A 12,653-nucleotide genomic window follows, 5' to 3' on the forward strand; every position below is an offset into this window, starting at 1 on the left:
CAACTCTTCCATACATTACTTTCAAATCAACTTCCTACATCCCTACATGTGCTGGAACCCACATAAATCCCACTATATTTCCCACTTTTATCACCCAAATTAGTGCAACCAGAATTTCAATTATTAAATCTGGTCTGGCCTCACTCTTCCTGCCCTTAATTGCCATTAGTGCTGCAGTGGAATCTGAACATAAAACATTTCCTCCAGGTCTTTGTCCCTCCACCCACCCAAGGGCCCACAAAATTGCTACTAATTCCATAGAAAAGACTGACATGTTATCTGGCCATCGAAAACCTTGTTTAATACACAACTGAGGGATACTTATCCCTATTGCTGCTTTTCCATCGAGTGGATTCATAGAGCCATCAGTATCTGCACACAGCCTGACCAATTTCCTTTTCAATGTTCATAAACCATGGCTACAGGATCACCATTATCTTCCTTAACTTGATCTAGCACTGAAAAATCAACTGTAGGCTCTGGGATGTGAAAACTAAAATGTTGTATACTATATGAATTGTTTTATGTTAAAACTATGGTGCTCTAAACATGAGTAAAATAAATACAGCAAATTTGAAAATTCATATGAATAATATAATTACAAAAAGTTATGCCCGTCCCAAAACAAACAAATTTGGCTGTAATAAAGTATTCTCAAAGGTTAATATAGTGTACTAGTATACTAAAATGACAAAAGTGTCAGGGGCATGCTAATGCTAGTGCCCCCCTCATATGACAAATCTACGATCCCCGTACTTTCATTTGAAGCGGTCTAAATAAATCTTTCATAGGAACAGCGCTCATTTATTATCAGTATGTTAATTCATTTATTGTTTCCTTTCAGATGAGACACAAACATATTGCAATGGGTACTACCTAATCAAACACAGATATGTGCGCATGCGCGTGGAGGCTGCTCCTTGTGGCGGAAGGTTCGTGTTTAATCCACTGACACACGTGTTTCTGTGTGGCGTCTGCAGTGGTCAACATCAGCACACACAGTGGGCCATCTCATATCTGACAAGTCTACCAGCGGGCCACTCGAGCAGCCGTCAAGTAAGATACTTGGTTACCATTTTGAAGTTATGAACATACTTGTTTTGCTAAGTTACCATTTTCAATATTTATTATAAATGGCTGTGATGTGATATGCACCGAAAAGTTTGTAAATAATTCGCAGGCTGTTAGTTACCTCACAACAACCTTCTCAGTGTTCGTAACGTTACTTATTATTAGTATATGACTCCTTATTGTTAGCAAATTCATACTAAAAACTAGTAATAAACTAGTGTTTGTCGTGGTATTATTCATTTATTCGTGTTATTTGAATTAAGTTTACCTTTCAATCTAACCCATTAACACTTTTATTTTAACTAAATAGGTGACATCTGTCTAGGCTGTGATTGTCTTGCCTTGTGATGCAACCCACAAACTATTTGTTTGACCCCTGATTTAGTTAATCCCGTATTGCCCATAGAAGCCAATCAGTCTAAAGCTTTTCTCTTTGAAATAAATTAACTGACTAAGCTGAGTTTGTTTTTTTATTGCTGATAAATTTATGGTAAGATATGAAATGCTTTCCTATTATGCCCCAGTATGCACAGTGGAAAAAACGTTTGCAGCACAAGTTGTGGATATTCTCTTTCTGTCTCTCTTTCAGGATCATGCCTGTCCTGCGGTTTTACAGAAGAGAAGTGACCGGTGAGGGTCGGGTCATACGAAGGATCGCACAACTGTATCCAGATGTCACTATAATAACAGAGCTTTGCTACAATGTAGAGCTGGACGGTGAGAGAATGTTGTATGAAATAGCAATGAGTTTGTGACTCTGTGGCAAGTCAAGTCACATTTATTTTAATTGCGCTGCACAATACATATTGTTTCAAAGCATTAATAAACAGGAAAATAGCAGTATTAATGTTGCAATTTAAAGTTCTTCAGTTATGAAATTAATACAATTTCAGCTGTAAAGCAGCTCTAAAAAAGACAGGTCATTATTCAACTCAATTTAGTTCATTAGATTAAGTTTAGTTCAGTGAAAGTGTCAACATTGCAGAGTTCATTTGTTATGAAGCAAACTTATTTCAGCTCATGTCAGTTCAGTGTTGATACAGTTTAGTTCAATAACAGTGTCAATGTTGCAGAGTTCATCAATTATGAAACAAATTAATAAAGCAGATCTAGAGAAGGCAATAGTGTCATAATCCGGCTCAGTTTTTTTTTTGATCAAGTGTTGTTATCATGCAGTAGTGTGAGTGCAGCCATGTTGATAATATTACTGAATATTAGGTGTTTTTTTTCAACCTCAGCTGTGCCTCTCTTCATCTTTGTCATCTCATCATCATCTCTTTCTCTCCCAGGGTCTGACTCTTTGAGTGTGGAGCAGAAAGGTATATTGTGCTGGTTGTTTAGTCCTCCTTATTCTGTCAGCTTGTTAGAGGAGCCCACTCTAAAACCAGTGAATGGTGCAAGACTGGTGGAGATTGGACCCAGGTAACCTCTAGCACTGCCTTATCATGATGGTATGGCATCATAATCTTTAATATAACTCGCATCACATCTTTCAATTAAATCTTGACCTTTATAGGTTGAACTTCTCCACTGCTTGGTCCACCAATGCTGTGTCCATCTGCCGAAGCGCAGGTCTGAGCCGGGTGACGAGAGTGGAGCTCTCCCGCAGGCATCTGATCAAGGTCAGGAGAATAGCTTTAAATAGCTTTACATTTCAGTGAGATTTTCCCCCTCCCGCCATTTTGATTAAAAGCTCTCTTTTCATGTCCATCTAGCCCCAGGATGGACATAATGGTGTATTGAAGGACGGCGAGATGGAGAGACTGATTTGCTGCTTGTATGACAGTATGACAGAATGCGTTTACTCCCAGCCAATCACATCGTTTGCTGTTGATATTCGGCCACAGGAAGTGTTTGAGGTGGACATTCTAGGAAAAGGTCGTGTTGCCTTAGAGAATGCCAATGATGAACTTGGTAAGAGATGTTTTTGGAAAAAAACATATATATAAAAATAATAATAAACTAGCTTGATGTACCATGGTAATACCTAGTGACAGGCAGATTAATCTGGCAATAGTTGGTCTTTACGACATTTTTCCACATCATCTGATTGGCCAAATTGTGAAAATTCTCATATCTGTTAAGTACTAGTGTAACCATCTGATGCTAGCTACCATTTTATCATTACTTTACGAGTACAAAGATATAAAACCAGAAGCAGTATCACATGAACTACATGAAAATGACATTATTCTTAAAGACTAAAGAAACTGAAATATAAAAAAAATGACTTAACTTGCTTAAGAACTGTGTGTGTAGGCAGTATTCAGTGATGAAATCTGCAACTCTTCTAGAAATAATGATCCAGTATTTTAAGGTCACATGAGACTTAACATGATTAGAGGAAGAGTGGATGTCACAAGATAAGAGGAGGCTATTTGATTGGATCACGAGGTGTTTGAAAGGAAAGAATGAATGACTGTATGAGAGACAGCCGGTGGGTTACACCAAAGTTCACTGCCTGCATCTAAGATTAGTGAAGGCCTACTGGGTTAGAAATAAAATTAGATTGATTTTAGGCTGTTACTCTTATATTTAAGCCTTCATTACAAAGAGATCATTAACAGTCCGTTAAAATGTAGAGGTATTCCTGTTTTGGGGAATTGGTCATAATAGTTTTTCTTCATTGAATTGGCCTTTCACTAAGTCTGACCTTAGCAAATTTTTTATTTTTTTGCCAAAACATTGTCTCAGACAAGGTTTTGCTCTTTACTGTTGTATGCTACCGTTAAAAAATTTGGGGTCAGTAAGTTTTCCTTTTTTCTTGTAAAGAAATTAATACTTGTATTTAGCAAGGAGTCAAGGCCACATTCAATTTATCAAGAGTGACATTAAACATTTACATTTACAAAAAAATGTGTGCTGTTTTTTCAAAAATATTTAGCAGCACAACAGTTTTCAAAAAGTTGATTGTTTTGATAGTTTTAACTGCAAGTTTATTTAAATTACCCCAAAAAATATGTACAAATTTGTTTCTGGGTCAATTACAGTAGCGATAAATGTTACTCAAGGTGTTTTTTAAGTGTTTACCATAATAAAGTAATAGTTACAGTACCATTTAAATGCATTATGAACAGGATGTCCTGTAAAATGGTTATCTTGTCTCAGTTAGCAACAGTAACCAAGCGTGGAGGTGCTTAGCAAGGGTCAGTTTAGAATATTTTGTTTTGTTTTTGCATCCGTTTCTGAGCATCTTTTTCTTCATTCCTTATCTGGTTGCTGTCTGTCTGTCTCTATTTCTGCATGTATGAGCAGGGTTGGCGTTTGACTCTTGGGATCTGGACTACTACACTGCACTCTTTCAGAAGGTGAAAAGGAATCCCACCAGTGTAGAATGCTTTGATCTGGCTCAGTCCAACAGGTGTGTGCACTCCAGAGAATAAACACCATTGGAAAGTGTTACTTTTATCTGCAATAACATGTACAATGACAGTCTCATGCTCTCTCTGCCCTGCAGTGAGCACAGCCGCCACTGGTTCTTCCGAGGGCGAATGATCATTGATGGAGAAGAGCAGGAGGAGACACTCTTCAGTCTTATAATGGGTACTCAGCACCATAGCAACCAGAACAATGTCATCAAATTCTGTGACAACAGCAGGTTAGATGCTTCACCGTGAATGTCAACCCTTTTGAATAGCACTTGGGCAGAATGTCTCAATATGTGGTTCTTGTGTGTTTGTAGTGGCATTAAAGGCATGGAACTGGAGTGTATGTATCCCACAAACCCTGTGCAAGCCAGTCCATATAAAAGCCGACATGCTAGCAGACACATCATCTTCACTGCAGAGACACACAACTTCCCCACCGGTCTGATCCTAAATATATTTAACCTGCTTGCTTATTTATTTACACATGTGTTAGAGGCCAACCTAAATTAATTCTAATGAGAATTAAAATAGTTATTACTGACAGCATGATCAATAAGCAAAATATTAATTGTAGCATTGAAATATTCAAATATGTTTGCAAATATTTTAATAATATAGCACATTGAACAGTGCTATGTTTTAGTAATAGTATTATTTATGTTATTATAATATTTTTTTCTTGAATTTATTTCGTCTTGAATTAGCTTTTATTTGTGTATTTTCGGTTATCATTTAAATTTTTTTCAAATACGTTCAATTAAGTTTTGTCTTTTTTATTTTTATTTTGAAAATATTTCTGTTGCATGAACTTTATTTCAACTAATTGCCAATTGTTTTTTTTTATCTAATAATAATAATAATATTTTATTTCAGTTTTATAATAATAATGTATGTGTGTGTGTGTATATATATATATATATATATATATATATATGTGTGTAATAATATTTTATTTAATCTTCACCTAATGAAAACAATTAGTTTTTTAGATTTAGTTAATAACAACAATGATGTTTATATTTGAGTCATAAAATGCTCTTTATTATTCCCAGGTGTTGCTCCATTCAGCGGAGCCACCACAGGTACCGGCGTGTGTGTATATATATATATATATATATATGTGTGTAATAATATTTTATTTAATCTTCACCTAATGAAAACAATTAGTTTTTTAGATTTAGTTAATAACAACAATGATGTTTATATTTGAGTCATAAAATGCTCTTTATTATTCCCAGGTGTTGCTCCATTCAGCGGAGCCACCACAGGTACCGGCGGACGAATCAGAGATGTGCAGAGTGCCGGAAAGGGTGGTCATGTGATCGCAGGCACTGCTGGGTACTGCTTCGGCAACCTGCATATCCCAGGTAAGCCTCAAATCATTGGGCTCCTGAAAATATTAATCCATTTGTTCTGTTTGAAGAGTAAACATCAACAACTTAACTGAATAGGGCCCTAAAACTCAGAGTTCATTCTTTTGCCATATTTTGTTTTGTGAGCACACTTTCCCATATCCGGATCTTTTCTCTTCTCAGGGTTTGTGCTCCCATGGGAGGAGGACGGGTGGGAGTACCCATCCAGCTTTGCTCCTCCACTCCAGGTGGCCATAGAGGCCAGTGACGGCGCCTCTGACTATGGCAATAAGTTTGGGGAGCCGGTTCTAGCAGGTGAAATCTAGCAGGGCCATAGCCATCTGTTTATTTGTGGTTTTTAGCTTGTATCTACAGTTGTTTCTTCCACATTAAGGCTTTGCTCGTTCCTTTGGAATGCGTTTGGTTAACGGTGAACGACGGGAGTGGATCAAGCCGATCATGTTCAGTGGTGGGTTGGGCTCTATTGAGGACCAGCATGTGAAGAAAGAACAGGCTGCACCAGGTACATTAGGAAAAATGTACACCTAATGCACCATAATCTTTTTAGAATTTTTTTTAGAAATACATTTATTCCTGTGATGACACAGCTGACTTTTCAGCAGTCATTTCTCCAGTCTCGTGATCTTTCAGAAATCATTCTGATTAATTTGGTGCTCAAAAATAATTTCTTATTATTATCAATGCTGAAAACAGTTGTCCTGCCATTTTGTGGAAAACGTAATACATTTTTCAGTTCAAAAAGACAGTGTTTATTTGGAATATAAAATCTTTTAACATTATAAATGTCTTTACTGCCACTTTTGATTCATTTAATGCATCCTTGTTGAATAAAAGTATTAATTTCTTTTAAAAAATCTAACTGACCCCAAACTGAATTGTAGTAATATACAAATAGCCTTTATCTCTTTATTCATTACACTGTGTTTTTTTTTTTTTTCTCTCTTGTCCTCGGGAGGTATGGAGGTGGTGAAAATTGGAGGTCCTGTGTACAGGATCGGTGTTGGCGGAGGCGCTGCCTCTTCTGTACAGGTACACAAAAATATAAAAATTAAGTTAATATACAAGCTGCTCTAAAGTTCAGGGGGTTTTTTGTGTTTGCAGAGCATGTCTGTGTGTTGCATTTTTCATAGACTGTGCGATGATGTAATTTAATGCATGCATGTGTGTATGTATTATTGTAGGTTCAAGGTGACAACTCCAGTGCCAGAGATCTTGGAGCAGTTCAGAGAGGAGATGCTGAAATGGAGCAAAAGATGAACCGTGCTCTCAGGGCCTGCCTGGAGCGAGAGGAAGGAAACCCCATCTGCAGCATTCATGACCAGGGTGCTGGGGGCAATGGTACAGGTTTTTATAAGTGCAGTATATCCCTACTCAACAACAGAAACATGTTAAAACTTGTAAAAACAACTGGTATTTGTGTAGGTAATGTGTTAAAGGAGCTGAGTGAGCCTGCTGGTGCCGTTATCTATACTAGCAAGTTTAAGGTGAGATAAAGACTTTAATAAAACATCTGTATCTTGATTTTTATGTCAAAATGTTTTATATACATATTTTACCCTAATGTTTAGAGAGGTGACCCCACCCTCAGTGTTTTGGAGCTGTGGGGGGCGGAGTATCAGGAGAGCAACGCTCTGTTGCTTCGCCCCTCTGACCGGAGCTTCCTTGAGAGGGTGTGTCAGAGGGAGAAATGTCCTGTTGACTTTGTGGGCAAGATAACTGGTGATGGCAAGGTGAGTCAAACTACCTTTTTGTAGCTAAAAGTGTATTTTGGGATACTTCTTGACACCTGTTTATGTGCATGTATTGCTCTATAGATTGTGTTGGTGGACGACCTGTGTAAACCTGTGCTTGATAGTGGGCGGTGCCCTGTGGATCTAGAGCTGGATTGGGTCCTGGGAAAGATGCCACAAAAGGTGCAAAAACAATCTATTTTGTAGATTAAACCCTACCAGATATGGCCTGAAATCTGCTCAAGGCTTCATTAGAATTAGAAATTGTGGTGAAGTGCACCCTCTCTTGGCTAATTTTTGAATTGCAGTGTCTAGACTCCCAAATTTAAATGATCAAATTATGCTTTTTGGATTTTTACTATTATGTTGCTTTCCACTCAGTCAGGTCTACATCTCTTTTTAGGAATTTGTATTGGAGCGCATGGCTGTGTCTCTACAGCCTCTCTCTCTTCCTGTGGGTCTTTCTGTTCTTCCAGCTCTGGAGAGAGTTCTCCGGCTGCCTGCAGTGGCCAGTAAGCGCTACCTCACCAGCAAGGTACCATACTCCCTCCTTAGCACATGCATAGTAATATATGACTTTTTCATAGTTGAATATTGCAGGTCTTTTCTGAGTAGTGCAAATTTATACACTTCCATATATATCCAGACATTAAAATGTATTGTCTTTCCATCTTTAATTCTTATTTTTTTAATAACTAGATTAAATTATTAAAATGTTTCATTATTTAATTTAAATATTTAATCAATTAAGTGTCTTATCTAATATACAGGAATTACAAAGGAATTTTAATGAAATGCAATAAATTTTTCACAAAACCCTGTTCCAGGTTGATCGATCTGTGACTGGTCTGGTTGCTCAGCAACAGTGTGTGGGTCCTCTTCACACTCCACTGGCTGATGTAGCTGTTGTTGCCCTGTCTCCGTTCAGCCTCCAGGGTGCAGCCACGGCAATAGGCGAGCAGCCAATCAAAGGGCTGGTGTCACCAGGAGCTGGGGCTCGAATGGCTGTGGGAGAAGCTCTCACTAACCTGGTGTTAGCCAGAGTGTCTGCTCTGAAGGTGAAGAAGCCTTTGCATTTTTGAACATGTTAAGTGACTGAGTGCATGTAATTTGGAAAAAACGCACGCACACACACACATCACCTAAGGATATCTGTGCATATCTTCACAGGATGTAAAGTGCAGCGGTAACTGGATGTGGGCTGCTAAGCTGCCAGGAGAGGGAGCGTGCCTGTGGGAGGCGTGTCAGGCCATGTGTGAGGTCATGGGTCAGCTGGGAGTGGCTGTGGATGGGGGGAAAGATTCACTCAGCATGGCTGCACGTGTCGGTGGAGAAACTGTCAAAGCCCCAGGTACCAATGTTATGCATGTCTGAATTATGGATGGACAACAGTCGATTCTTCTAACACATAAAAAAATGAAAAGGCGATTGGTCATAAATTATAGCATGAGTATGTCACACATGTGTTTTATAAAGAGTGTCTGCTCTGAAGGTGAAGAAGCCTTTGCATTTTTGAACATGTTAAGTGACTGAGTGCATGTAATTTGGAAAAAACGCACGCACACACACACATCACCTAAGAATATCTGTGCATATCTTCACAGGATGTAAAGTGCAGCGGTAACTGGATGTGGGCTGCTAAGCTGCCAGGAGAGGGAGCGTGCCTGTGGGAGGCGTGTCAGGCCATGTGTGAGGTCATGGGTCAGCTGGGAGTGGCTGTGGATGGGGGGAAAGATTCACTCAGCATGGCTGCACGTGTCGGTGGAGAAACTGTCAAAGCCCCAGGTACCAATGTTATGCATGTCTGAATTATGGATGGACAACAGTCGATTCTTCTAACACATAAAAAAATGAAAAGGCGATTGGTCATAAATTATAGCATGAGTATGTCACACATGTGTTTTATACTCTATTGTTTAAAAGTTTGAGGTTAGTAAGATTAGTTTTTAGTAATAAATTAATACTTTAACAAGGATGCATTAAATTTAGCAAAAGTTGCAGTAATGGCATTTGTAATGTTACAAAAAATATTTTTCAAATAAATGCTGTTCTTTTGAACTCTATCCATCTGAGGATCCTGAAATAAATATATCGCAGTTTCCACAAAAAATATTAAGCAGAAATGTTTTCAACATTTATAATAAATGCAAAATTCAGCTTTGCCATCACAGGAATGAATTACGTTTTACGAATTACGTCAAATAGGAAATAATTATTTTAAATTATAACAATGTTTTGCCTTGGTTAAGAGACTTTTGAACAGTAGTGCCTATATATTAAATGTTTATGTAATAAATATAATATTTTGTAAATATTAAAAACATTTATTTAAAATTGTGCATCAAAATTGGATGCATCTGAAGGCACATGCCATCAACTCTCATCACATCCATGTCACACATCCACAGCACCACCTAATGCATTCAGTTGTAACCAGAGCATGTGCTACGTTTTCCGCTCTATGGACGTGCACTCCACTCAGTCGCTCTAACCGCCCAAGGAAGCGCTCCGTTAATATTCCGCTCATGCTCGCTGTAAACCAATTCCCGCTCAGATCCCGCTCCGACATAAAATTTCTCTTGTAGGCCTAATTGTTTACTGTTTGTAACGAAATTCTTGGATTATTGTCTAAAATTTAGCATGCTGATAAATAGCAATTATCATGTTTCAAAGCGAAATTCTTACATTCTTCTTAATTTTATTAATTGTAATGTATTAATTAAAATTTATTAAATATATGAATCTAACCTTAGCAAACCTACCTAAAATGCAAAAACTGAAAAAGTGTATTTGATTTTCGTTAACTTTATTTCCGTGAAAATAGCTGCAGTTGTTGTGCAATAGAACATTCAAAACAGGCTCATTAAAACACAAACGCACACACACACAAAATGAAATGTGCGTAGATCTTTACAAAATACACCTGGATTATAAAGCCTGTGAAAAGCACACACAAGATAAAATGCACTTAAAGGACGCTTGGATTATGAACTGACGTCAATGAAAGAAACGCACTTTCTAGTGTTAAGTTAAAATAGACCATAACTGCGGGGAACTGAACGAATATTTAATTCGTGGCCATAATTTAGACTAAAAGAAAAAATTAATTCTTAATTCGTGGCCATAATGTAGTCCTAGCATAAAAGAGAACTAGCCTATTCTAAATTCGTGGCCATGATTTTGTCTGCATGATCGGGGCTCCATACAACTGAATATAACCTTAGCCTACCTGTTTATTCATTTATTATGGTATGTAACTAGCTCACCTTTTGCTGCACCATGTTTGCGTAGCGCATCCTCGTGCTTTCTAGCAATGTGCCGCTTCAGATTCCAATATGAAATCTTTACTAACTTTAACATCTCCCCCGCACTCCCTCTCAGTTTCTTCTCCCTGCTCATTCTTAACTTAGATTTTTTACTTTATATTTATGTATAAGGCTTGCAACTTTGTTAAAACAATATCTGAACTCCATAACTGCTCTACTATTCTCGATCTCTACAGATTCTCGATCTCTAACAAGCAAATCACCAAAGGGCATTCTGGGTTGAGCGAGCAGCGCTGAGTGTATTGAGCGAGCGGAGCGGAATCTTCAGAAAGGCGCTCTGCGCTCTTAAGGAAATATTACCACTCCGCTCTGCTCACATGCTCTGGTTGTAACTGTGAGGGATTTAGGTGAGGGATTCAATGATAAAAGCATATTTCATGGTTGCTTACAGCAGGCAAAGATGACTTTACATCATTTAGAGCTAGTTTTACTTGAGTTAACATAGATGGGGTCACCACTCACTAGTACTACTCAACTAGACATTTGCCCTTACATATACCTAGTTGTATGTGATTTATATTCTACAGTGGATAATACATTGCCTGCATGCATTTTATGTCATAGTACAAACTGCTCTCCTTGTGTTTTAGGCTCTCTGGTTATCTCTGTGTATGCTGTGTGTCCCGATATCACAGCCACTGTGACCCCTGACCTGGACAACCCTGATGGCAAAGGTTGATCCTGGATCTTTACCACTTTTAGCATTTTTAACCTCTCATATCAGTCTTATATTTCTGCTAATGTATACTAGTGTGTACATCTCTCACACGCTCTCTCATCCTTTCTCAGGTGTGCTTCTGTATGTGCCTGTGAGCTCCGGGAAATACAGGCTGGGCGGCTCTGCTCTAGCTCAGTGTTATGGGCAACTCGGAGACTGCAGTCCAGATCTGGATCAGCCGGACAAACTCTCTGCTTGCTTCAACACCACACAGACATTGATTCAGGGTCAGTCTTTGCTATTATGATTTTTTGTGTTGTTGTTGTTACTACATCTTATATATTGATACATTAATAACACCATTCTTCTTATGGAGGACGAGAAATGACTTGAGTATAAATAAATAAAAGAATATGTAAATACAGAATTAAATAAATAAATGTAGAAATATATAAATTAATAAATGAAGAAATAACTATAGAAATACATAAATGTAGAAATACATAAATGAATAAATAAATATAGAAATACATAAATAAATGTAGAAATATATAAATTAATAAATGAATAAATAAATATAGAAATACATAAATAAATGTAGAAATACATAAATGAATAAATAAATAATTAAATGCTTAAATAAATGCAGATATGCATAAATGAATGAATGCATAAATAAATAATTTTGTCAAAACTGGCATTTTTAATTGTGGTATTTTTGTACCGTTTGTGTTGTACTACATTTTTTTTCTACATTTATTTATGCATTTATACATTAACTTATGCATTTCTGCTTTTATTTATTTATGCATTCCTACATTTCCACATTTATTTATTTCTGTATTTCTGTGTTTGTATGTTAATAAGGTAGGCGGTCCTAACCGCTCTCATTGCAGGATTGGTCAGTTAGGCAAACCAGTCAGATCAACCGTCAAGACGAGATAGTTAGCCTTCTAACTATGGCTTTGAATGGGAGACCACTTGCTGAACTGTTGCGCGATGTAGTGATGGGAATTTCGGATCATTTTACCGACTCGGACATTTGAGTCTCGTTCAGCAAAATTAACGAATCTTTTTTCGAGTCATTTCGTTCATTTTAGCAAAATATAATTAAAATGTTACGTGTT

At 37.5% G+C, this 12,653-nt stretch overlaps 1 protein-coding gene across 1 annotated transcript in view; it reads left to right on the forward strand.

Moving 5' to 3' along the window:
• The first annotated feature begins 922 nt into the window (after positions 1-922).
• Positions 923-12,653, forward strand: part of LOC107556148 (phosphoribosylformylglycinamidine synthase-like) — a 22,743-nt gene continuing 11,012 nt past the window's right edge. Inside the window, exons 1-21 of the mRNA XM_016239187.1 lie at positions 923-1,056; positions 1,661-1,788; positions 2,361-2,493; positions 2,588-2,693; positions 2,787-2,985; positions 4,327-4,432; positions 4,529-4,669; positions 4,754-4,878; positions 5,678-5,806; positions 5,975-6,106; positions 6,186-6,314; positions 6,768-6,841; positions 6,994-7,150; positions 7,235-7,296; positions 7,381-7,542; positions 7,627-7,725; positions 7,946-8,077; positions 8,370-8,600; positions 8,713-8,893; positions 11,459-11,542; positions 11,658-11,813. Of these exons, the coding sequence (XP_016094673.1) occupies positions 1,665-1,788; positions 2,361-2,493; positions 2,588-2,693; positions 2,787-2,985; positions 4,327-4,432; positions 4,529-4,669; positions 4,754-4,878; positions 5,678-5,806; positions 5,975-6,106; positions 6,186-6,314; positions 6,768-6,841; positions 6,994-7,150; positions 7,235-7,296; positions 7,381-7,542; positions 7,627-7,725; positions 7,946-8,077; positions 8,370-8,600; positions 8,713-8,893; positions 11,459-11,542; positions 11,658-11,813 (2,662 nt within the window). The 5' untranslated portion in view covers positions 923-1,056; positions 1,661-1,664. The remainder of the gene's footprint in view (positions 1,057-1,660; positions 1,789-2,360; positions 2,494-2,587; positions 2,694-2,786; positions 2,986-4,326; positions 4,433-4,528; positions 4,670-4,753; positions 4,879-5,677; positions 5,807-5,974; positions 6,107-6,185; positions 6,315-6,767; positions 6,842-6,993; positions 7,151-7,234; positions 7,297-7,380; positions 7,543-7,626; positions 7,726-7,945; positions 8,078-8,369; positions 8,601-8,712; positions 8,894-11,458; positions 11,543-11,657; positions 11,814-12,653) is intronic.

Source organism: Sinocyclocheilus grahami, unplaced genomic scaffold, assembly GCF_001515645.1.
Source record: "Sinocyclocheilus grahami isolate Dianchi unplaced genomic scaffold, SAMN03320097.WGS_v1.1 scaffold556.1, whole genome shotgun sequence".
In the NCBI taxonomy this organism is placed as follows: Eukaryota; Metazoa; Chordata; class Actinopteri; order Cypriniformes; family Cyprinidae; genus Sinocyclocheilus; species Sinocyclocheilus grahami.